This window comes from Entelurus aequoreus, linkage group LG04 (assembly GCF_033978785.1).
Source record: "Entelurus aequoreus isolate RoL-2023_Sb linkage group LG04, RoL_Eaeq_v1.1, whole genome shotgun sequence".
Taxonomy (NCBI): domain Eukaryota; kingdom Metazoa; phylum Chordata; class Actinopteri; order Syngnathiformes; family Syngnathidae; genus Entelurus; species Entelurus aequoreus.
The window spans coordinates 84,663,034-84,689,710 of NC_084734.1; the positions used below are offsets into that span (position 1 = coordinate 84,663,034).

A 26,677-nucleotide genomic window follows, 5' to 3' on the forward strand; every position below is an offset into this window, starting at 1 on the left:
GGAAAAGTGTTTTGTGGTCTGACGAGTCCACATTTCAAATTTTTTTTGGAAACTGTGGACGTCGTGTCCTCCGGACCAAAGAGAAAAAGAACCATCCGGATTGTTATAGGCGCAAAGTTGAAAAGCCAGCATCTGTGATGGTATGGGGGTGTAGTAGTGCCCAAAACATGGGTAACTTACACATCTGTGAAGGCACCATTAATGCTGAAAGGTACATACAGGTTTTGGAGCAACATATGTTGCCATCCAAGCAACGTTACCATGGACGCCCCTGCTTATTTGAGCAAGACAATGCCAAGCCACGTGTTACATTAACGTGGCTTCATAGTAAAAGAGTGCGGGTACTAGACTGGCCTGCCTGTAGTCCAGACCTGTCTCCCATTGAAAATGTGTGGCGCATTATGAAGCCTAAAATACCACAACGGAGACCCCCGGACTGTTGAACAACTTAAGCTGTACATCAAGCAAGAATGGGAAAGAATTCCACCTGAGAAGCTTCAAAAATGTGTCTCCTCAGTTCCCAAACCTTTACTGAGTGTTGTTAAAAGGAAAGGCCATGTAACACAGTGGTGAACATGCCCCTGTGCCAACTACTTTGGCACGTGTTGCAGCCATGAAATTCTAAGTTAATTATTATTTGCAGAAAAAAAACAAAGTTTATGAGTTTGAACATCAAATATGTTGTCTTTGTAGTGCATTCAATTGAATATGGGTTGAAAAGGATTTGCAAATCATTGTATTCCGTTTATATTTACATCTAACACAATTTCCCAACTCATATGGAAACGGGCTTTGTACATAAAGACACTTGTACCTGAGAAGGGAGATGTTTGATGAGAACACAACAAGAAAGTCAGCTGTCTCCTAGTATAGCTCCCAGCACAACGCCCCCCCCCCTGCTGGAGCCCTCCAGTACTACAATGGCTCTTATTAATGCTGGCATTAGATTAACTCAATATAGTACAAATAACCGTGCTTTACCGTTGCCATTAACAATAAACATTTTTAAGATTGTGAATATAAAATGACATAGTAATAAAACTCAAGAGCTTACTCTGCTACTTACAATCACAGTATTCTACTAGTAACTAAATGTACATCCTGTCACATAAACACCACTCTTATTTTCCTTAAAAAATAATATATATTGAAAAATAAATGGGTTTAATGGAATATGTGCAAAATGTCTTCAAAGTATTCATGTTTTCCCACGGATCTGTTTTTAACATGCTGGCCTATAAAATGAGGCGTGATTTGTTTTTGTAAATGAACCAACTAAAAATACATTTTCTTCAGTCCTTAAAAAATCTTGTTCTTTTAGTTTCATGTTCTTTTAATTAACGTAATGGACAGATTGTTTGGCTTTCATATTCCTCTGTATTGCGGAAAGAGATTATTCTAGATTGTACCTAATGTCATGACTGTTTTTTATTGACTATTGACTATCTTATTGATTGTGGGACAAGCAGTAGAAAATGGATGGATGGTTCTTTTTCGTCACTTATTGTTTGTCTTTGGTACACTAATGTGTATATTTTAGGCCATTGGGTCTTTGTTTTGTTTTTGCGAAAATATATACACTACCGTTCAAAAGTTTGGGGTCACCCAAACAATTTTGTGGAATAGCCTTCATTTCTAAGAACAAGAATTGACTGTCGAGTTTCAGATGAAAGTTCTCTTTTTCTGGCCATTTTGAGCGTTTAATTGACCCCACAAATGTGATGCTCCAGAAACTCAATCTGCTCAAAGGAAGGTCAGTTTTGTAGCTTCTGTAACGAGCTAAACTGTTTTCAGACGTGTGAACATGATTGCACAAGGGTTTTCTAATCATCAATTAGCCTTCTGAGCCAATGAGCAAACACATTGTACCATTAGAACACTGGAGTGATAGTTGCTGGAAATGGGCCTCTATACACCTATGTAGATATTGCACCAAAAACCAGACATTTGCAGCTAGAATAGTCATTTACCACATTAGCAATGTATAGAGTGTATTTCTTTAAAGTTAAGACTAGTTTAAAGTTATCTTCATTGAAAAGTACAGTGCTTTTCCTTCAAAAATAAGGACATTGCAATGTGACCCCAAACTTTGAACGGTAGTGTATATCTATTTTTATATTGTTATTTTTATCTTTGGTATGAACATTATTATGTAAACTCGAAGTTATTATTACTTTTTTTGGTTCTTTGTTGTTGCTATTTTTGTATAACAACATTTTATTATTTGATCATGTTGTACTGCATTTTAATCTTTTGTTTTGTGATTGTGTGATGTTTTTTGGTCTGGACCCCAGGAAGAATAGTCTCCACTGCGGTGTAGACTAATGGGGATCCTTAATAAACTAAACTATACTCTGTTGGTTCATCTATAATTTTGGTTGGATCATAGTCATTAGGATAAATCACAGTTTTAAACACACTGAATAAAAACATATCTGGGCTTGAACAATTACTCGTGTTCTCACATTGTTTTAAATCACTGGCTTGTTTGTATTCCTTTCCAACACTAAGAGGTTTTTTCCCCCTGCGGTTGTTGACTGATGCAGATTGTTTCGTTTCCCTTTTAGAACAATCAGGAAGGGGCGCTGTGTTATGTGGGTAGAGACGGGGTTATTAAACAGACAACAAACCACAATCGAGCTTCATAGGAATGTTACTGCATTATTATTGCAGCTGTCTTCTGTTATTACATCATGTCTATCTAAGCAGGCTATTAGCTTCATCGAGCAGCCCTTTGAGATATGCTAAGAATATGTAGGACTGGGGTTGTGCTGATTTGTGAGTGTAAACACTATGGATGAACACATGTAAACTCAACGTGTGTTCATTCATAGTTTTGATGCCTTCATTGACAATCTACAATGTAAATAGTCATGAAAATGAAAAAAACGCATTGAATGAGAAGGTGTGTCCAAACTTTTGGCCTGTACTGTAGTTCAGTGGTGGTTGCGTGTTTGAAAAAGTGGTTTTAGGATCGCCACCAAGAACCATCCAGATTGTTATAGGCGCAAAGTTCTAAAGCCAGCATCTGTGATGGTATGGGGGTGTATTAGTGCCCAAGACATGGGTAACTTACACATCTGTGAAGGCGCCATTAATGCTGGAAGGTACATACAGGTTTTGGAGCAACATATGTTGCCATCCAAGCAACGTTACCATGGACGCCCCTGCTTATTTCAGCAAGACAATGCCAAGCCACGTTTTACAACAGCGTGGCTTTGTAGTAAAAGAGTGCGGGTACTAGACTGGCCTGCCTGTAGTCCAGACCTGTCTCCCAATGAAAATGTGTGGCACAAGATGAAGCCTAAAATACCACAACGGAGACTCCGGACTGTTGAACAACTTAAGCTGTACATCAAGCAAGAATGGGAAAGAATTCCACCTGAGAAGCTTCAAAAATGTGTCTCCTCAGTTCCCAAACGTTTACTGAGTGTTGTTAAAAGGAAAGGCCATGTAACACAGTGGTAAAAATGCCCTTGTGCCAACTTTTTTGCAATGTGTTGCTGCCATTAAATTCTAAGTTAAAGGCCTACTGAAATGACATTTTTTTATTTAAACGGGGATAGCAGATCCATTCTATGTGTCATACTTGATCATTTCGCGATATTGCCATATTTTTGCTGAAAGGATTTAGTAGAGAACAACGACGATAAAGATCGCAACTTTTGGTATCTGATAAAAAAAAAGCCTTGCCCCTACCGGAAGTAGCGTGACGTAGTCAATTGAAAGGCTCCTCACATTTTCCTATTGTTTTCAACGCAGCTAGAGCGATTCGGACTGAGAAAGCGACGATTACCCCATTAATTTGAGCGAGGATGAAAGATTCGTGGATGAGGAACGTTCGAGTGAAGTACTAGAATGCAGTGCAAGACATATCTTTTTTCGCTCTGACCGTAACTTAGGTACAAGCTGGCTCATTGGATTCCACACTCTCCTTTTTTTATTGTGGATCACGGATTTGTATTTTAAACCACTTCGGATACTATATCCTCTTGAAAATGAGAGTCGAGAACGCGAAATGGACATTCACAGTGACTTTTATCTCCAAGACAATACATCGATGAAACACTTTAGCTACGGAACTAACGTGATAGCATCGTGCTTAACTGCATATAGAAACAAAATAAATAAATCCCTGACTGGAAGGATAGACAGAAGATCAACAATACTATTAAACCAGGGACATGTAAATACACGGTTAATGCTTTCCAGCCTGGCGAAGGTTAACAATGCTGAAGCTAACTTAGCAACCGGACATCACAGAGCTATGCTAAAAACATTAGCTATCCACCTACGCCAGCCAGCCCTCATCTGCTCATCAACACCCGTGCTCACCTGCGTTCGATGCGGTCGGCGAGACGGAGGAAGTTAAGGTGAGTTCGGCGGCTAACGCATCTGCTATCCATCTCTGTCTTCCTGATTGTGTTGCTGTAGTCCGCCGCTAATACACAGATCCCACCTACAACTTTCTTCTTTGCAGTCTCCATTGTTCATTAAACAAATTGCAAAAGATTCACCAACACAGATGTCCAGAATACTGTGGAATTTTGAAATGAAAACAGAGCTTTTTTGTATTATATTCAATGGTGTACCAATACTTCCGCATCAACTGATTCCGTCACGTGCATACGTCATCATATCTAGATGTTTTCAACCGGAAGTGTGGCGGGAAATTTAAAATTGCACTTTATAAGTTAACCCGGCCGTATTGGCATGTGTTGCAATGTTAAGATTTCATCATTGATATATAAACTATCAGACCGTGTGGTCGGTAGTAGTGGCTTTCAGTAGGCCTTTAATGATTATTTGCAAAAAAAACCAAACAAGTTTCTCTGTTCGAACATTAAATATCTTGTCTTTGCAGTCTATTTAAATTGAAAACGATTTGCAAATCATTGTATTCTGTTTTTATTTCCGAATTACACAACGTGCCAACTTCACTGGTTTTGGGTTTTGTATTTTGCCTTGGTTCTGTCAGCAGATATCTCCAAATATGGTCGGGCTCGGTTTACCGGAATACTCCTGCGCATGTTTTATTATTTTTTTTAGCAGATATAATAATACCAACCATTGATACGTGTTCATTTTAAGCCTTTGTTCTGGAGTTTCTTTAGTTCCTGTTTGCTTCGGGTCAGTCTCCGGCTGACAGTAAATAGGTGGTTGCTGAAATCAGTCATTGTTGTCATTTATGTTGACCAAAAGTGGAATATAATTGTAATGTGAGATATGAATCAGAAACTACTGTATTTTCCGCACTACAAGGCGCACCTAAAAACCTCCAATTTTGTCAAAAGCTGACAGTGCGCCTTATAATCCGGTGCGCCTTATATATGGACCAATATTGAGCCACAACAGGTCTCGCGACTACAGTAACTACGGGACTTCATTTTCCCCCGTAGAAGAAGAACTTCTTCTTCTACGGGGGAAAATGAAGTCGGCGGCTGCTTACCGTAGAAGAAGAACTTCTTCTTCTACGGGGGAAAATGAAGTCCCGTAGTTGCGAGACCTAAACTTTAATGTAAAGACCCAAAAATGGCTCCTATTAAGAGACACGCTTACGACACAGAGTTTAAACTCAAGGCGATCAGTCACGCAGTAGAACACGGGATTAGAACAGCAGCGAGAGAATTTAACATTAACGAATCAATGGTGCGGAAGTGGAGGAAGCAACACGATGACCTGCGCCAAGTAAAGAAGACTAAACAGAGTTTCCGAGGGAACAAAGCGAGATGGCTACAGTTGGAGGACAAACTGGAACAGTGGGTTGTTGAACAGAGAGCAGCAAGTAGAAGTGTCAGTACAATCACTATTTGTTTTGTTGACATTCCCTTTAGCGCAGCTCCATCTAATGGATGCATAACGTAACCCCAGCCTCTACTGTAGCGTCTATTCTATGCGCCTTATAATGCGGTGCACCTTATATATGAACAAAGTTTTAAAATAGGCCATTCATTGAGGGTGCGCTTTATAATCCGGTGCGCCGTATAGTGCGGAAAATACGGTATATCCAAAACCGTAAAAATGGCTGCCAGGGCCAGAGGAAGAGCAGGGAGCCATACTCACGTTGTTTCTTTTACCGAGTCAAGTTCTTGCTGTCTTCCGAGCAGTAGGCGAAGAGTAGCAGACGTCTTCGGAACACAGTTGTTTTGGACCGGGATTAGCTTAGCGTCGTTGGCTAGCTAGCTAAGAGAGAGGCGGTGAAACAGAGAGTGGGTGCTTTGTAAGTTTGATAAGACTACTAAATATGTTGGAGAAGGAATAAAGAAAGCTGTTAAACAATTAGAAGCACACAGATAGAATGATACTACTTAGCTTTTGCACGGCAGCGAGCGGTAGCAGTCCTTTCCGGAATTGACGTCACTTCTGGCAAGGAAGGCTATCTGGTGTAACTAAGCAAAAACGATTTCATGGGATTGATGTGTTCTGTAGAGTCCTGACAAGGTAAGGCTGAAAGTGGAAAAAAAAGCCCCTCCCTGTGTTTCTTTTGACTTTGTTGACCTTTGGCGATCCCCTTAAGGCTGGGGTGTCAAACTCAGGGGCCACATGGAGGAAAATCTATTCCCATGCGGGCCGGACTGGTAAAATCATGGCATTAAAACATCAAAATAAAGACAACTTCAGATTTTTTTTCTTTGTCTTACTTTGGCCAAAAGTAGAACAAGCACATTCTGAAAATGTGCATATTACAAATAGTCCTCTTGACATAAACATTCAAGTGTGTTGAAAATTCTAAGAAAAAAATTGGTTCAGTTTCAAAAACACCATGAAGAACAACATTAACTTAGACTTTGTCTTAGTGTGTTTATTTACAAAGCCATTAAACTTTAAGCTCTTCCTGTTTAGGATTCTCACGTTGGCAGTTCACTTTTAAAAACGTTTGGAAATGCAATAGAGTGGTTTCCTCAAACCACCGAATTGTTGAAGTTCCACAAATGCCACAACACATTCATTTATCATCATAAAATATAAAAATTACAATATGAACAAAACAGATATCAAAATGACACCATAGCCCAAATCCAGGAAACATAGATTGAAGCATAAAATAAAATAGAACAAACACAACAAATGGAGAAACACACATTTTTACAATGGAGTTCAGGGTGCACATTGTGCATTCAACCAATTGCTAGCGCTGTATGGAACTCTAACTAAAAAGATGATGGTCAAGTTCACTTAAGTCTTTGCATCTTACCATTTCGTTATTTTACCCGTTGAGTGGACAATTTACTGCCGCCATCTGCTGCCAGCCACAACAAGAGCAGCTGATTGCTTGCACCTGCGCTGATTGGAGTAGCGGCAGCCAATCCAGAGGGCGCTTAAAGTCAGCGTATACGTCATTGTTAAACACCGTCATGTGTCACGTGGGTTACACCTGAATTGCTATTGCGACATCCAGTAAAACAGCAGTTTCTTTCATTAAAAAATGCAGCTCACCTTTATATTTAGCAAACTGATCTTGCGGGCCGGATTAAACTCATTTGCGGGCCTGATACGGCCCGTGTGCCGTACGTTTGACACCGCTGCCGTAAGGTCATACAAAAATAATCACATTTTTCAAAAGCTATCTTGCTACTATATGTCCTTCAAACCTGTGCACATTTTATTCTTTATCTTGTGATTTGCAGTGCTTTAGGCTTCATTGTGTTTTCTATAAGACATTTTAATGACAAAATATATTTTGAAAGCTGTTGGTTATCTATAACACCAGCTTTCTTCTGTTTCGACAATGTCATAAAGTATGTCCAACTCCAAAACATAACAGCAGCATTTTTAAAAAGATTGAAGTCGATGTGTTTTGTTGATTTTTTCTTCTTCTTGTTATTAGTGAATTTTGACATGAATCTCTATTGCCAACAAAAACCAATCAGCAAAACTAATCAGTTGATCAGGTATTGTTCTGTCCTCCATGTTTAGAGAAGCGTTTGGGTGCATTTGTAAGCTGGGAAAAACAATGATTCAAAGAAGTTATGGGATGAATAGAAATTGATTTTTTTCCCCCATTATGTTAGTTGCAGCTCATTAACTTCAAGCCGCAAACAAACAAGGCCATCTGAATAATTCCATGCATGTATTAGTTTGTCTAGTTGGTTTTTGGGTGCGCTGAAAGAGGAAGTCATATGCCGGGGTTACTAAAGACTAGACTAAGATACACACTCAGCAGTCTATAAAACAAGGGTCAGTTGCCTGTGAGCGACCCTATTTATTTCCGTATAATCCCATTGTATGTTAAAGGCAAAATTTCACTTTCTTTGGAATTTTGCCCATCGTTCACAATCCTTATGAGAGACAAGAAGACAAAAGTGTTTTTTTGGGAGGCATTCTAATGTGTAATAATCAGCTCGTTCTAGGTGGCTAGCAATGCAACTACTGGGTGCAATCCATTCTGCCTCGTAATCACTTTGGAAATACATCCAAAAAACGCCAACAATGTCATTTACGTTACGTAACCTGTATGATAACCAAGCTGTAGAGACATTGTCATTGTAAGAGCAAACACTGTGGAACTATTTTTGTAGCGTACTATCCATACTTGCCAACCCTCCCGTTTTTAGCGGGAGAATCCCGGTATTCAGCGCCTCTCCCGACAACCTCCCGGCAGAGATTTTCTCCCGACAAACTCCCGGTATTCAGCCGGAGCTGGAGGCCACGCCCCCTCCAGCTCAATGCGGACCTGAGACTGAGTGGGGACAGCCTGTTCTCACGTCCGCTTTCCCACAATATAAACAGCTTGCCTGCCCAATGACGTCATAACATCTAGGGCTTTAGAGAGTAGAGTGGACAACTGCGCACACAACAAGGAGATGAAGCAGAAGAACGAGGAAATTACAGACATGGCGACGCCATCGACGAGCAAGATGAAGAAATACGCTTGCAAGTTCCAAAACGAATGGAAACAAGAATTTCATTTCATCCAGGACAGTTCGAAGGGGAAGGTGTATGTTGCCTGTAAATATGTAGAACAGACTTCTCCATTGAACACGGTGGCCGAAATGATATACTCATCATGAACGGAGAAGTTAAACAGGACAATACTGCCATCTAATGGATAGCCACCGGAACACTGAAATTCAAGTATTTCTTTTATGTAAATAAAATAAATATATATATATATATGTATATATATATATATATATATATATATATATGAAATACTCGAGTTGGTGAATTCTAGCTGTAAATAACCACGCCCCCAAACGCAGCCCCCCGCCCCCAACCAACACCCCCAACCCCTACCCCCCACCTCCCGATATTGGAGGTCTCAAGGTTGGCAAGTATGGTACTATCACATCACCTAGCGACGGCATGCTACGGCTTTAGTCGTAAGCTAACTTCTTGCATCAGCAGCGGAATCTGAACAAATGAGGATTGAATGTGGGATTCCATAAGGTTCGGTTTTGGGACCAAAATTGTTTATTTTATATATTAATGATATATGTGAGGTATCAAAGTTATTGAAATTTGTATTATTTGCGGACGACACCAACTTTTATAGTTCGGGACATGACTTAAAAGCATTATCAAACATTATTGAACAGGAAATGATTCAACTTAAGAGATGGTTTGATGTCAATACATTTTCATTATATGTAAAAAAAAACAAAGTTCATGATTTTTTTGTAGGAGGAAAAGGGAGGAAACGATCAAACTGTCAATAGATGGAATTTATATTGAAAGGGTTTCTGAACTTAGATTTTTAGGAGTGATACTGGATGACGGTCTGACATGGAAATCTCATATTGCACATGTACGGAAAAAGATGTCCAAGAGTATTTTTATATTAAAAAAGGTAAAATATGTATGATAGGGCAATGTGTATATTGTATTGTGCACTTATATTGCCATATATCAGCTACTGTGTGGAAGTGTGGGGGAACACATATAAGAGTAACACAGGCCTGGCCCTAACCAATCTGGCGCCCTAGGCAAGTATTTGGGTGGCGCCCACCCACATCGGCAGTGAAGTGTATATACTCACAAGAAACCGAATAGCTTTGTCTTTGACCTTTTTTTACTTAAAGAAAGCAAATTAACATATTATATGACAATGTTATGTTATGATTATCTTTAACCGAATCACAGCAGTGCTTAAATAAAAAAACAGCATTCCCTCTCATGTGATATTGCTTAATTAACATTAATGATGTGCACTTTAACAACTAGGCTTACAACTATACCTAATATATAAAGGGGTGGAAAAGTGACTATTACCTGCAGGGCAAACATTAGCTAACCAGAAGGCAATAACAATGTAAACAAAAAACACCTGCTTAAAAGACCTAATACAAATGTCTATGAGGAATGTAAGGTGGGAGTACTGTAATTACCTAACGTTACATTATTATTTTCCATAACAATTTAGCCCCCTCCACAATATTAAAAATGACGTTAAAACAGAACTAGCTATTTATTGATTAGCAATTGCCGAATCATGTAACATTAGCTTAATGCTAAAAAGCCAGGTTACTATCACATTCTGTAACAGACAAATAATTTCATGTAGGCTAACGTTACCTACATGCTACCTCTGTCTTCTTCTCGTTTCTCCTCCTCTTCTTTTCTATTTTTTCTTCCCTGGGCACCTGACAGTTTTGGCTGTTTTGACATCTTGTGTTGATTTTTTAAAGTGGTACGTCCAAAAAGAGTCATGATACGGGAAGGGAGGGGGTGCATCGTGCGGGGGGAGGGGGTGGGGGCGTAATGTTGTAACAAATAATATTTCTATTAAATAGGCTTTACTTTGCATTTCAATTAACGTGGGATTATTTATTGTATTTAGAAATAATAGTACCAACTTTTTTTTTTTTCTGCAACATTTGTGGCACTGGCGTGGCGCCCCCTGATGGACGGCCCCCTAGCATTTGCCTATACGGCCTATGCCACGGCCCGGCCCTGGAGTAACATAAAGGCATTGTATCAACTACAGAAAAGAGCTATAAGGATTATTCATAAAGTAGATTACTTAGAACACACTAACATATTATTTATTAATTCAGGTTTATTGAAATTACAGGAGCTAGTAAAGTTACAGACATTAAGTGTCATGTTTAAGGCTAAAAGTAAAACTTTACCAGCAAATTTACAAAAAATGTTTGTCATCACTTCTGAGAATGAAGACCATAGAAGAAAAGGTCATTTCCAACATCAGTATTCAAGGACAACTTTAAAACAAATGTGCATATCAGTGGTGGGGGTTTAACTGTGGAATTCTCTTTACAATGAGATAAAAGATTGTAAAAATATATTCCAATTGAAAAAAAAATATAAAGACAGAACAATAAGATCATATGGACAGCCATAAGTGTTTACATTTTGCTTTATATTTATTATTTTACTTATTTTTTGCCTGGTTTTGTATTTGTTTTGTATCATCCCGTGTGTGTATATTACTTCTCTTGTCTTTTTTGTTCGGTTTGTACTTCATGAAGTTTTGCACTTGTTGTGTTTTTTTGTTTGTTTTCGTTATATTTGGATGTAATTGTTGGCGTATATGATATCATTAAGTAGGACTACGTATTATGTTGAAGGGGGCAGGAAAGTATACGATTTTTCTTCATCCTGCTCCTTCTCAGGCATTGGTGTGTAAATGTATAATTGAATAATTGTGGTATAATTGTCTATCGATCAAAGATGCACATCAATGAAGGAGATAAATAAAAAAATAAAAAAATGGCTTTTGAATGCGATAGGACAACAATCTGTACTGACTGAAAAACATGAATAATCATATTACAGTATCTGTAAAGTATTCGCACACGTTTCATGTTTTGTTTGTACACAGCTAGCCCGGCAGTATATGTATGTACTGTAGTTGTAATACCACTCATGCATCATGGTCAATATCATAGTGACTCACTTGATGGACAGTTGTCCTCTTGGTCAAGCTGGCCTGGTGAAGTTTTTCCGGTTGATTTTGGGGAGGGACACCATTTCTGTCAGCATAGCTTAGCTTCAAGTTCCACATTTGCACCGTTAAGTTACGCCGACCTCACTCTCTTATGTGTGTACTGTAGTTGTAATAACAGGCATGGTGTGCTGCATGTATCATGATCAATATAAAGTGTGACTCACTTGATGGACATTTGTCCTCTTGGTCAAACTGGCCGGGGAAGTTTTTCCAGTTGATTTTGGGGAAGAACACCATTTCTGTCGGCATAGCTTCCATATTTACACCGTGAAGTCACGCCGACCTCAATCTCTCGGTTTCCGTCTGCTCCAACGTTTCGCCCTGTCTTCATGCTCACTTCTTTAGGCAGCCGTTCATCCTCTCTATATTCAGGCACAAAAAGATAATATTGTGAATCCTCATTTGTCCAAAAATGGTCGTCTTCGTTGTCTGTTGCCAAATCTGCTATGATTACAACACACAAACACACGTTTGTTTCTGGAAGTACGAACACACATTTGTTGCCGGAAGTTGGAAGTGCGTTGCTATGGGAACGGAAATAAATGTGCTGAGGGAATAAGTTCCTGTAATGCATAAAATTACCAATACACGGTAAATATTGAACTTGTTACATATTGTTATGAATTTTGTCTTCTACTACATTATATATAGACTTGCAGAGTGTATAAAATGTTAATGGCAGGTTTTGAAGTTGTTTTTGAAGGGTACAAATTTGAATCCTCCTCTTGGTCAAGCTGGCCGGGGAAGTTTTTCCGGTTGATTTTGGGGAAGAGCTCCATTTCTGTCGGCACAGCTTGGCTCCAAGTCCCACATTTACACCGTTAAGTCACGCCGACCTCACTCTCTCGGCTTGCGTCTGCTCTCAACGTTTCGCCCTGTCTTCATGCTCGCTTCTTTAAGCAGCGGTTCATCCTCTCTATATTCAGGTGCAAAAAGATATGGTTGTGAATCCTCATTTGTCCAAAAATGGTCGTCTTCATTGTCTGTTGACAAATCTGCTATGATTACAACACACAAACACACGTTTGTTTCTGGAAGTACGAACACGCATTTGTTGCCGGAAGTCGGAAGTGCGTTGCTATGGGAACGGAAATAAATGTGCTGAGGGAATAAGTTCTAGTAATGCATAAAATGACCAATACACGGTAAATATTGAACTTATTACATATTGTTATGAATGTGTATGTTGCTGCATTATATATAGACTTGCAGAGTGTATATAAAATGGGGTTTTGAAGTTGTTTTTTGAAGGGTACAATGGTGAATCCTATTAGCAGGATCTGGCAAGTGTTTTTTATCATCTTTAGAATCCTGAAAAAAAAAAGATGTGTTATTGTCTCTCATGATTGTGAACAATAGGCAGGATTCCAAAAAACTGCTGTAAACACATAATAATTCATTTACATCAAAATTGTCCATGTTCGGTTAGATTACTGTGTTTAGATGTTGTGGTAAACCTTGTTCCCTAAAAAAAGAATTTTGGGAGTTACAATTTCCTGAAAACGTCAAGCAGCCTTCTTCTAATGGATGAGTGCCTATGGGGCATTGCTCAAATTTGTAACTGCAAAAATGACTGATTGACCTCTGAGTTCAGGCTACTTCATTTGTTACCTCTGACAACTCATTAGCTCCAAAAGTTTGCTCTCTTGTCTATTCATCAAAAACGGAAACTGCTTGGCACTTGGAGGAGAAGGAACCAAAACCACAGAAAAGGAAGCTGACCTTTCGCACATCCCACCTCGGCCTGCAGAAATGTTTGTGTGAGCAAATCAAGGACGGCGTCATGTGATTTGGAAACTTTTCACAGCTGAAACCCACTTGTGGTCTAATTGAGTGCCCGGCAGCAGGTGGATGAAGTCCTTGGTTAAGTGCATATGACAATGACTTCTTTTGTCAGCTTGGGTTGCAGCCTCTGCCTTCTTCTAGGTAAAACATTTTCCTTGGCATGCATTTGTGATACTAAACCATCTTTTCTGGCTTTTCAGGTTGCAGCTTGTCAGTGGGCCTGGAGGTCAAAGTGGGGTCGGATGTTACCCTAATGTGCGTATACAACGCTGGGTACTATGGCAAGCTGTCAACGTGCTGGGGACGAGGGCCGATCCCGAACAGAGGCTGTGCAAATCAACTCATCCAGACCGATGGAACAACGGTGACCAGCAGACTATCTGAGCGTTACCTGCTTATGGGTAATCTCGGCGAGGGCGACGTGTCGCTGACCATCAGACAGGTTGAAGAGAGTGACACGGGGATATATGGCTGCCGTGTGGATGTCCCAGGCTGGTTCAACGATCGCAAACATCAGATCACCCTGACGGTGGTACCAGGTGAGGACACTTCAAATGGTGAGGTTCTGCAGCCATTGCTTGGTTTTTGCTGTGGTATCCAAAATGTAAGTTGGGCTTCAACTATGAGGCGTCAAAAGACATAAGGGGTGGTGCAGTAGTTCCAGAAAAGCAGAGAAAATCTATTTTTCCAGACCTGCTAAACTAACTTCAGTCGTGTCAAAGTCAAAATTTCAAAGTCAAAACAGTTAACGCAAGGTTGTCCAAAGTGCGGCGCGGGGGCCATTTGCGGCCCGCAGATAATTGTTTACCGGCCCGCCACACATTCTGGAAATGCCATTGCAAAAAATAAAAAAGAACAGTAAAAAAAGTGGAATGAGGTGAAAACTAACGAGAAAAAGTTGCAATGTTGACACAAAGCTGCCATGATGTCTGTTTTTTCTTTCTCCTTTGTCTTTCTTTATTATTTTATTTTTTGCCATTGCTCAAAAAAATAATAATGACAAAAAAATCCATGTTATAATGAATTCTTTTCAGGGCTCCAATTACTTCAAATAGTTCACTTTAAAATGTTTTATGTGGTAAATATTGCATATATGGTGTAGTTGCCTTTTAAAAACATCGTTTTCTTTGACAACAGAGAAAAACAAAAAAAAATAATAGTTCAAACGTAAAATCGACAAGATATATCTGAAGTTGATCTCGTAACTTAAGTGTTGAAAGTTAAAAAAAATTTAAAATAATAAAAATGTATCACTTTATGAGTGGGGCACCTTTTGGATCCCAAATATATTTAGTGGTATTTTATTTATCTTTTCACTGTGATGACTCAAAAATATTAAATAATTAAAATCAATGGTGTCCTGCATTATTGATCTTTTAGGGCTTTTATTACTAAATACTGCACATTACAGTTTTACTATAAAAAACAAAGTTGGTTTTTGACAGAAAAGCCATAAAACCTTTTTACTGTAAACATTAAATAAAAAATAATAATACAAATTTGACTTATTTTTAAAATTTTAATGACTGAGACCATTTATGGTCCCCGGGAAAAATTAAAAAAAAAAATCCAAATATTTTGTTATGGTTTGAAAATGAAAAATATCAAAATGGCCTCCACATGCTTTAATTTTTCTGTGTGCGGCCATCAGTGGAAAAAGTTTGGACACCCCTGAGTTAATGGATCTTATCAAGGTTTGTGGTCATGGTTTTCGGTTTGTTTCTGTGTACATTGTTGTTCTTTTTCTACACCCCAGAATATCATATCCCAATAATCCACCATTACCATTTTTAAAAAATCAATTATGTCATGTATAGTTACAGAGCTGCCAACATTTGGTGTTTGATCTCGTTTCACACATTTTTGTTGAAGCTTGATGCTTTGCAATAACTTTAGTAATGTTTGGGGTAAGGTTCTGTGCAGTTGACACTCTCAGGGTGGATTGTTGCAGGTGTTTATCTATTGGGGATGCGGATCTTACAACAATTCATGATTTGATTATATTAAAATTCTGGGGGTGACAATTATTTAGAATCGAATCTCTATTCAACACGATTTTTGATTGAAACCAATTCTCGCCATTTGGTATAAAATGGTAATAAAACCTTTTCAAAAGGTTATGTGCAGTTCACACTCAGGATGGATTGTTGCAGGTGTTCAGCTATTAGGGATGCAGATCTTAAAACAACTCATGATTCGATTTGATTTAAATTCTTGGGGTGACAATTAGATTTGGAATCGAATCTCTATTCAACACGATTTTTGATTGAAACCAATTCTCGTCATTTGGTATAAAATGGTAATAAAACCTTTTCAAAACAGGTTACAGGTTACAAAAGCTCATTATATATATATATATATATATATATATATATATATATATATATATATATATATATATATATATATATATATATATATATACTACCGTTCAAAAGTTTGGGGTCACCCAAACAATTTTGTGGAATAGCCTTCATTTCTAAGAACTAGAATAGACTGTCGAGTTTCAGATGAAAGTTCTCTTTTTCTGGCCATTTTGAGCGTTTAATTGACCCCACAAATGTGATGCTCCAGAAACTCAATCTGCTCAAAGGAAGGTCAGTTTTGTAGCTTCTGTAACGAGCTAAACTGTTTTCAGATGTGTGAACATGATTGCACAAGGGTTTTCTAATCATCAATTAGCCTTCTGAGCCAATGAGCAAACACATTGTACCATTAGAACACTGGAGTGATAGTTTCTGGAAATGGGCCTCTATACACCTATGTAGATATTGCACCAAAAACCAGACATTTGCAGCTAGAATAGTCATTTACCACATTAGCAATGTATAGAGTGTATTTCTTTAAAGTTAAAGGGAAACTTCGGTTTTTTTCAACCTGGGCCCTGTTTTCATAATTTTTTCTGTATATGTGAGTGCTGGATAAAACATTTTTTGAGGTCGCGCCAGTATTGAGCAGGGCAGGCAGCCTCCAGCCCAGCTAACGCTCGTACACAGGGCAACTGGCTCTCGTCAAAATTCGGCCTATAAACATGCATTTTTTTCACACTGACAGGCTCAGATAGTTACAATGAGTGTCCGACAACATACGAGAAAGGAGAAATTAACGTATGTCTCTACCTTTAGCTGGAGATCGCTGTTTGTTGTGAGCTGTGTCCAAATCTCACCACGCTACAAATCTCGTTCCGAAATCTCGCGATAACTCGCGACAAAACACCGGTGGAAAAACAGTTACCTGACTGAGGTGAAGAGAGACGACCGAAGTGATTTTCTGTTGGATTACCGAAGACTGTTATTTTAGTTTTATAGAAAAGTTTGTTTGTTTGTCAGTCATCTCTCTTCACCTCAGTCAGGTAACTGTTTTTCCACCGGTGTTTTGTCGCGAGTTATCGCGAGATTTCGGAACGAGATTTGTAGCGTGGTGAGATTTGGACACAGCTCACAACAAACAGCGATCTCCAGCTAAAGGTAGAGACATACGTTAATTTCTCCTTTCTAGTATGTTGTCGGACACTCATTGTAACTATCTGAGCCTGTCAGTGTGAAAAAAATGCATGTTTATAGGCCGAATTTTGACGAGAGCCAGTTGCCCTGTGTACGAGCGTTAGCTGGGCTGGAGGCTGCCTGCCCTGCTCAATACTGGCGCGACCTCAAAAAATGTTTTATCCAGCACTCACATATACAGAAAAAATTATGAAAACAGGGCCCAGGTTGAAAAAAACCGAAGTTTCCCTTTAAGACTAGTTTAAAGTAATCTTCATTGAAAAGTACAGTGCTTTTCCTTCTAAAATAAGGACATTTCAATGTGACCCGAAACTTTTGAATGGTAGTGTATGTATATATATATATATATATATATATATATATATATATATATATATATATATATATATATATATATATATACATATTCAGAGCGCGATGATGTCACGTCATCGATGGGAAAATGCATTTTCAGACAATATGATTTGCCTGAGCGACTAGGAGACACAGAGAGTAACAAGCGGTAGAAAATGAATTAGAGAGGACAGATTTTAAAAAATAATAACAAATTTAAAAACTTTTTTTTTTTTTTTTACTTGGGACTTCCAGCAGGCCGGATTTTGGGGACCCCTGATGTATACGTTCCGAGAGTAAGCAAAGACATGGCATCTTGAGAATTAAAAAAAAAATACAAAATCAATTTAAAAATAGATTTTTTTAAATTATCAATCGATTAAAAGTGAGAATAAATTAGTCACGATTCGGATGTGAGTACATTTTTTTGTGAGTAAATTTGTTTGACTCCTAGGCACTAATGTCATCTAATATATGGACGTTTTATTAACACCCATCCGGAGGAAATGAGCACTTAAAAAAAAAAAACACAAAAAAAGTGCTCATTGCTGCTTTAAAGTTTTATTTTACAGTTTGAGATTTATTGAATGTTTCCCGACGGGTGGTTGGATAAACGAAAGGAAAGAAAAGTATACACTTTAAAGGGAACCTATTATGCAAAACCAACTTTACATACCTATTGGCACAAGTTTTTGTGTATTTAGGATCTGCATAAGTCCTGGAGTTTTTAAATCAAACCATGTAGGCATGGCGTAGATATTTATAAAAAACATCTTGCCTTCCTTCATACTTGCTGCAAAAGAGCCGCCTGGAATTTGCCCAAAATGTGACCTAAATAAAACTAATGTAAATTTTACAGTGAAATTCTTGCAACTGAGCTGCCTTTTTTTTTTTTTTTACCATACAAACAGCAGTACTGTATTTCCATTGACAGTAACATACAGTCAATTTTGAGGTGAAATTATTGCAACTTACCACATTTTTTATACATTTTCCATCCATCCATCCATTTTCTACCGCTTGTCCCTTTCGGGGTTGCGGAGCCTATCTCAGCTGCATTCGGGCGGAAGGCGGGATACACCCTGGAAAAGTCGCCACCTCATCGCAGGGGCTTCCACTAGGAGGCGTCAAAAGACATCAGGGATGGTGCAGTAGTTCCAGAAAAGCAGAGAAAATCTATTTTTCCAGACCCGCTAAACTAACTTCAGTTGTGTCAAATTAGTTTTCAAAAAAATCTACTAATAAAATGCATTAAAAAATTGTGTAATAATAGTATTCACTGACAGAAGTGTTGGGTTTTGGGCACAGTTGGGTGTTCCAACAGGACAATGACCCCAAACACACGTCAAAAGTGGTAAAGGAATGGTTAAATCAGGCTAGAATTAAGGTTTTAGAATGGCCTTCCCAAAGTCCTGACTTTAAGCTGGTTCAAGTCATATCTACAAGATAGGAACTATTTTGTTTCCATTGGTGACTTTGTATCAGAACCAACCAACGTAGCGTGTGGATTCCCCCAAGGTTCAATCTTGGGGCCGACTTTATTTAACATCTATATGCTCCCACTAGGACAAATCATGCAAAATAATAACATTGACCATCATTGCTATGCCGATGACACCCAAATCTATGTAGCGCTATCACCAAATGACTATCGCCCCATAGATCTTCTGTGCCTGTGCATTGAGCAAGTCAAACACTGGATGTGTCGAAATGTCCTACAATTAAATGAAGATAAAACTGAGATCATTGTTTTTGGTGCTAAAAAAGAAAGGTTTAAAGTCATCCAACACCTTCAATCACTGTCCCTGAAAACCTCAAATAAAGCCAGAAATCTTGGGGTTATTTTAGATTCTGATTTACATTTCGACAGTCACATCAAATCAGTAACAAAATCAGCCTACAATCACCTCAAAAATGTAACAAGACTTAGAGGGCTCATGTCAGCTCAAGACTTTGAAAAACTTGTACATGCCTTTATTACCAGTAGGCTAGACTATTGTAATAGTCTCCTTGCAGGTCTTCCCAAAAAAACTGTCAGGCAGCTACAGCTTGTTCAGAACGCTGCTGCTAGAGTTCTAACAAAGACCAAAAAATGTGAGCACATTACACCAATTCTTAAATCCTTACATTGGCTCCCTGTACATCAGAGAATTGATTTCAAAATCCTCCTGCTCACATATAAATCACTACATGGTCTAGGGCCCAAGTATATCACCGATATGCTCCCACTGTATAAGCCCTCTAGATCACTAAGATCTTCTGAGACCAATCTGTTAGCGGTTCCCAGAGTAAACTCAAATCAAGGGAGAGCATCATTCAGTCACTATGCAACAAATAGCTGGAATAAACTTCCTGAAGATGTCAGACTTTCCCCAACTCTGATTACTTTTAAAACTACACTGAAGACTTTTATGTTCACCTTAGCTTTCAGCTAAATCTTTTAATCTTTTAACTTTTAACGTCCGCACTATTTTTATTTTGATTGTCTGCATTTTAATTTTGCTTTTATTTTCTTTCATTTCACTTTGTCGTCTGTGAAGCACTTTGAGTCTGCCTTGTGTATGAAACGCGCTATACAAATAAAGTTGCCTTGCCTTGCCTAAACATGTGGACAATGCTGAAGAAACAAGTCCATGTCAGAAAACCAAATTGGGTCTTGGGCACAGTTGGGTGTTCCAACAGGACAATGACCCCAAACACACGTCAAAAGTGGTAAAGGGATGGCTAAATCAGGCTAGAATTAAGGTTTTGGAATGGCCTTCCCAAAGTCCTGACTTAAACGGGTGGACAATGCTGAAGAAACAAGTTCATGTCAGAAAACCAACACATTTAGCTGAACTGCACCAATTTTGTCAAGAGGAGTGGTCAAAAATTCAAGCAGAAGCTTGTGGATGGCTACCAAAAGCGCCTTATTGCAGGTAAACTTGCCAAGGGACATGTAAGCAAATATTAACATTGCTGTATGTATACTTTTGACCCAGCAGATTTGCTCACATTTTCAGTAGACCCATAATAAATTCATAAAAGAACCAAACTTCATGAATGTTTTTTGTGACCAACAAGTATGTGCTCCAATCACTCTATCACAAAAAAAATAAGAGTTGTAGAAATAATTGGAAACTCAAGACAGCCATGACATTATGTTCTTTACAAGTGTATGTAAACTTTTGACCACAACTGTAACTGCGATGTGGCCCTCAGTCAAAACAACTTTGACACCTCTGGTCTGGAGGAACTATGGAGGAAGGCAAAGTTTTTTTTAAAATAAATATCTCTGTCATGCTTTTATGGTTTTATTTAACATTTTTGGGTCTTTTGGCGATCCCATATACCAGGGGTCGGCAACCCAAAATGTTGAAAGAGCCATATTAGACCAAAAATACAAAAACAAATCTGTCTGGAGCCGCAAAAATTAAAAGCCATATTACATACAGATAGTGTGTCATGAGATATACATTGAATTAAGAGGACTTAAAGGAAACTAAATGAGCTCAAATATAGCTACAAATGAGGCATAATGATGCAATATGTACATACAGCTAGCCTAAATAGCATGTTAGCATCGATTAGCTTGCAGTCATTCAGTGACCAAATATGCCCGATTAGCACTCCACACAAGTCAATAACATCAACAAAACTCACCTTTGTGCATTCGTGCACATTGTTAAAAGTTTGGTGGACAAAATGAGACAGAAAAAGAAGTGGCATAAAACACGTCCTAGATGGTCGGAGAAAGTTGTAAACAAACTAAGGTGAGTTCAAGGACCGCCAAAATTAGTAGGACAAAACGGCGCTCGCCAAATACTTGATATCAGTGAAGCATATTTAATATAAACAGTGTGCCATGAGTTATAAATTGAATTAAAAGGACTTAAAGGAAACTAAATGAGTTCAAATATAGCTACAAATGAGGCACAATGATGCAATATGTACATACAGCTAGCCTAAATAGCATGTTAGCATCGATTAGCTTGCAGTCATTCAGTGACCAAATATGCCCGATTAGCACTCCACACAAGTCAATAACATCAAAAAAACTCACCTTTGTGCATTCATGCACAACGTTAAAAGTTTGGTGGACAAAATGAGACAGAAAAAGAAGTGGCATAAAACACGTCCTAGATGGTCGGAGAAAGTTGTAAACAAACTAAGGTGAGTTCAAGGACCGCCAAAATTAGTAGGACAAAACGGTTCTCGCCAAATACTTGATATCAGTGAAGCATGTTTAATATAAACAGTGTGCCATGAGTTATAAATTGAATTAAGAGGACTTAAAGGAAACTAAATGAGTTCAAATATAGCTACAAATGAGGCATAATGATGCAATATGTACATACAGCTAGCCTAAATAGCATGTTAGCATCGATTAGCTTGCAGTCATTCAGTGACCAAATATGCCCGATTAGCACTCCACACAAGTCAATAACATCAACAAAACTCACCTTTGTGCATTCATGCACATTGTTAAAAGTTTGGTGGACAAAATGAGACAGAAAAAGAAGTGGCATGAAACACGTCCTAGATGGTCGGAGAAAGTTGTAAACAAACTAAGGTGAGTTCAAGGACCGCCAAAATTAGTAGGACAAAACGGCGCTCGCCAAATACTTGATATCAGTGAAGCATGTTTAATATAAACAGTGTGCTTTATAACAATTAGGGAGGTTTGTGTCATGTTTGTCCTCCTACAGAAACCATATTAAAACAAACTTTTTTTTTTTCCGCTCATCTTTTTCCATTTTTCATATATTTTTGAAAAAGCTCCAGAGAGCCACTAGGGCGGCGCTAAAGGCTCTAGAGCCGCGGGTTGCCGACCCCTGCCATATACACATAAACAAGTGCCAAAAGGTAAGAAAAGTTGGTTTTGCATAAAAAGTCCCCTTTATGTAACCCTAAAATGCACGTTTCCGGTCATAATCAAATGCAGAATCAAACTGGTGACATACACTATATTGCCAAAAGTATTTGGCCACCCATCCAAATGATCAGAATCAGGTGTCCTAATTACTTGGCCCAGCCACAGGTGTATAAAATCAAGCACTTAGGCATGGAGACTGTTTCTACAAACATTTGTGAAAGAATTGGCCGCTCTCAGGAGCTCAGTGATTTCCAGCGTGGGACTGTCATAGGATGCCACCTGTGCAACAAATCCAGCTGTGACATCTCCTTGCTCCTAAATATATAATAATGCTCCAGGATACCAACACATTTTGGACAATTCCATGCTCCCAACCTTGTGGCAACAGTTTGGAGCGGGCCCCTTCCTCTTCCCACACGACTGTGCACCAGTGCGCAAAGCAAGGTCCATAAAGACATGGATGACAGAGTCTGGTGTGGATGAACTTGACTGGCCTGCACAGAGTCCTGACCTGAACCCGATAGAACAGCTATGGCAGCGATGTCCAAAGTGCGGCCCGCAGGTCAATTTTTAACGGCCCTACGGCCCATTTTAAAATACGATTAAAAAAATTTAAAAACATAAAAAGTGGTATGAAAGACCAAACAGGTGAAATGTAACAAGAAAATGTTGCAATGTTTACTCTAATAACACAAAGCTGCCATGCAGGCTGTTTCTTTCTTTAAAAAATATGAATGAATCAAAATCAATGTTATGAATTATTGACCTATCCAAGGCTCCAATTACATCACAGTAAATATTGCACTGTGAGATATTTTTTTGGGAAAATGTTGCACATTTTTTGTGTTTGCCATATAAAAAAATGTAACTGTTTTTTTTTTTTTTTTTAAAGAAGGGCCTAAAACGAACAAACAAAAAACATAAACAACAATACAACTTATAATTGACGGATAGATCTGAAGTTGATCTCGAGATTATTGTGTTAAAAGTAAACAGTAAAAAAAATGTATAATTTATTTTTTAACACTTTAATGAGTAGGACCCTTTTGGATCCCCAATAATTTTTGTGTGATTTGTTTTTAAGTGTCATCGCTCAAAAAATAATAATGCATTAAAATCAATGGTGTTATGAGTTACTGACCTTTTTAAGGCTCCAATTATTATATAATCTCAAATATTCCACTTCAAAATTTTATTGGGTGAAAATATTGCATTTTTTGTGTTTTTTCCATTAAAAAACAGGGTTTTCTTTGACAAAAAGAGCATACGACTTAAATCTTTAAAAACGTTATATTGACAGATAGACCTAATGTTGATCTAGGGCAGGGGTCACCAACCTTTTTGAAACCAAGAGCTACTTTTTGGGTACTGATTAATGCGAAGGGCTACTAGTTTGATACACACTTAAATACATTGCCAGAAATAGTCAATTGGCTCAATTTACCTTTAACTCTGTTATTAATAATTAATGATATTTACACTTAATTGAACGGTTTAAAAGAGGAGAAAACACGAAAAAATTACAATTAAATTTTGAAACATAGTTTATCTTCAATTTTGACTCTTTAAAATGTAAAATTCAACCGGAAAAAATAAGAGAAAAACTAGCTAATTCGAATCTTTTTGAAAAAATTAAAAAAATAATTTATGGAACATCATTAGTAATTTTTCCTGATTACGATTAATTTTAGAATTTTGATGACATGTTTTAAATAGGTTATAATCCAATCTGCACTTTGTTAGAATATATAACAAATTGGACCAAGCTATATTTCTAACAAAGACAAATCATTATTTCTTCTAGATTTTCCATAACAAAATTTTTTAAAGAAATTCAAAAGACTTTGAAATAAGATTTAAATTTGATTCTACAGATTTACTAGATTTGCCAGAATAATTGTTTTGAATTTTAATCATAATAAGTTTGAAGAAATATTTCACAAATATTCTTAGTCGAAAAAACAGAAGCTAAAATGAAGAATAAATTAAAATGTATTTATTATTCTTTAAAATAAAAAAAAATAATTTACTTGAACATTGATTTAAATTGTCAGGAAAGAAGAGGAAGGAATTTAAATGGTAAAAAGGTATATGTGTTTAAAAATCCTAAAATCATTTTTAAGGTTGTATTTTTTCTCTAAAATTGTCATTCTGAAAGTTATAAGAAGCAAAGTAAAAAAATGTATGAATTTATTTAAACAAGTGAAGACCAAGTCTTTAAAATATTTTCTTGGATTTTCAAATTCTATTTGAGTTTTGTCTCTCTTAGAATTAAAAATGTCGGGCAAAGCGAGACCAGCTTGCTAGTAAATAAATAAAATTTAAAAAATAGAGGCAGCTCACTGGTAAGTGCTGCTATTTGAGCTATTTTTAGAACAGGCCAGCGGGCGACTCATCTGGTCCTTACGGGCTACCTGGTGCCCGCGGGCACCGCGTTGGTGACCCCTGATCTAGGGATTTAAAACTTGAATAAATATAAAAATAATAATACTGAATAATAATAACACATTTTTTATATTTTTTTTACCAAAACCCTTTGGGGTCCCTGGGATCAAGCCCGAGTGGAGGCCTAAATGTATATTTTTTTATACATATATTGTATTGGTTTTTAAAATAAAAAAATATCAAAATGGCCCCCGCTTGCTTTGATTTTTCGGTGTGCGGCCCTCGGTGGAAAAAGTTTGGACACCCCTGACCTATGGGATGAATTAGAACGGAGACCTTGTCGACCGACATCAGTGTGCGTTTTTGAATGAATGGTGGAAAATTCCTATAAACACACCCCGCAACCTTGTGGACAGCCTTCCCAGAAGAGTTGTAGCTGTAATAGCTGCAAAAGTTGGACCGACATCATATTGAACCCTTTGGGTTAGGAATGGGATGGCACGTCAAGTTCATATGTGAGCCAAGGCTGGTGGCCAAATACTTTTGGCAATATAGTGTATTTTCTGTGAGGCAACAGTAGTCACCGCCTCTTCTAGCATGCAGCCGCGTCTCTATGTGATCAGGCTGCAGCCTCCCACGCGACTCCTCTCTGTTTACTAAATTGCATTTCTACGTCTGTAGCGCGCCCTGATGCTCTCATGGTGAAAATGCAGGAGGTGGGGACAAGGAGTCTCACTGTTCGCTGGTCTCACGTGTTCGACGGGGGAAGGCCCATCACGTCATACAGGATCGACATCAAGAGCGAAGATGGTAATGCTGACAAATGCAATATTTTTTTTGGAAAAGGAGGGTTTTTTTTATCCCATGCTTGGGTGTGCCGCACAGATCTGTGGGATGCTGCAGTGACAACTGAGGTGTCCAATCCAGACTTAACCCGGGTCACTCTGGTGGACCTACAACCGGCTAGAAACTACAACCTCCGCATGTTTGCCATCAACAGTGTAGGCATGAGTGAGCCGAGTAACGTTCTTAAAGTCACCACCAAAGAAGCAGGTAGTAAAAAAGAACATTTATATAGTCATACGTAGGGATGATGTTTGATAAGAAATTATCGAGTTCGAGCCCATTATCGAATCCTCTTATCGAACCGATTCCTTATCGATTCTCTTATCGAATCCAGATAGGTTGTTGTATATGGAAAAAACACACAATATTTGGTTTAACAAAAGCTCACTTTTATTTTATAAGAAAAAAATTAAATTAATATAAATAAATAAATATTGACTGTTGTTACCCCCTTTAAAAAAATAAAATAAAATAAATACATTGATTGATTGATTGAGACTTTTATTAGTAGGTTGCACAGTGAAGTACATATTCCGTACAATTGACCACTAAATGGTAACACCCGAATAAGTTTTTCAACTTGTTTAAGTCGGGGTCCACTTAAATTGATTCATGATACAGATATATACTATCATATATACTATCATCATAATACAGTCATCACACAAGATAATCACATTGAATTATTTACATTATTTACAATCGGGGGTGTGGAGGGAGCGGGGGGGGGGGGGGTATGGACATCAAGTAGTGGACATAGAGAGAGAGAGAGAGAGATCAGAAGGCATAAGAAAAAGAAAAAGTATCTGCATTTGATTGTTTACATTTGATTATTAGCAATCCGGGGAGGGTGTTAGTTTAGGGTTGTAGCTGCCTGGAGGTGAACTTTTATTGCGGTTTTGAAGGAGGATAGAGATGCCCTTTCTTTTATACCTGTTGGGAGCGCATTCCACATTGATGTGGCATAGAAAGAGAATGAGTTAAGACCTTTGTTAGTTCGGAATCTGGGTTTAACGTGGTTAGTGGAGCTCCCCCTGGTGTTGTGGTTATGGCGGTCATTTA

General features: G+C 38.1%; 1 protein-coding gene and 1 long non-coding RNA gene across 8 annotated transcripts in view; one reads left to right on the forward strand and one right to left on the reverse strand.

Moving 5' to 3' along the window:
• Window positions 1-21,275, reverse strand: part of LOC133649108 (uncharacterized) — a 60,843-nt gene extending 39,568 nt beyond the window's left edge. For 3 of the 6 annotated variants that reach the window (XR_009825987.1, XR_009825982.1, XR_009825988.1), the window contains exons 1-4: window positions 21,172-21,275; window positions 18,505-18,646; window positions 11,858-12,270; window positions 6,064-6,389 (exon numbers count right to left, since the gene is read on the reverse strand). This is a non-coding gene — a long non-coding RNA (uncharacterized LOC133649108). The remainder of the gene's footprint in view (window positions 1-6,063; window positions 6,390-11,857; window positions 12,271-18,504; window positions 18,647-21,171) is intronic. The other 3 variants (XR_009825984.1, XR_009825983.1, XR_009825985.1) reach the window with 3 other exon arrangements.
• Window positions 13,651-26,677, forward strand: part of LOC133649106 (cell adhesion molecule DSCAML1-like) — a 33,883-nt gene continuing 20,856 nt past the window's right edge. Inside the window, exons 1-4 of one of the 2 annotated variants that reach the window (XM_062045900.1) lie at window positions 13,651-13,834; window positions 13,894-14,232; window positions 25,451-25,579; window positions 25,655-25,822. In XM_062045900.1, coding sequence (XP_061901884.1) covers window positions 13,783-13,834; window positions 13,894-14,232; window positions 25,451-25,579; window positions 25,655-25,822 — 688 coding nt within the window. In that variant the 5' untranslated portion in view covers window positions 13,651-13,782. The remainder of the gene's footprint in view (window positions 13,835-13,893; window positions 14,233-25,450; window positions 25,580-25,654; window positions 25,823-26,677) is intronic. The other variant, XM_062045899.1, reaches the window with a different exon arrangement.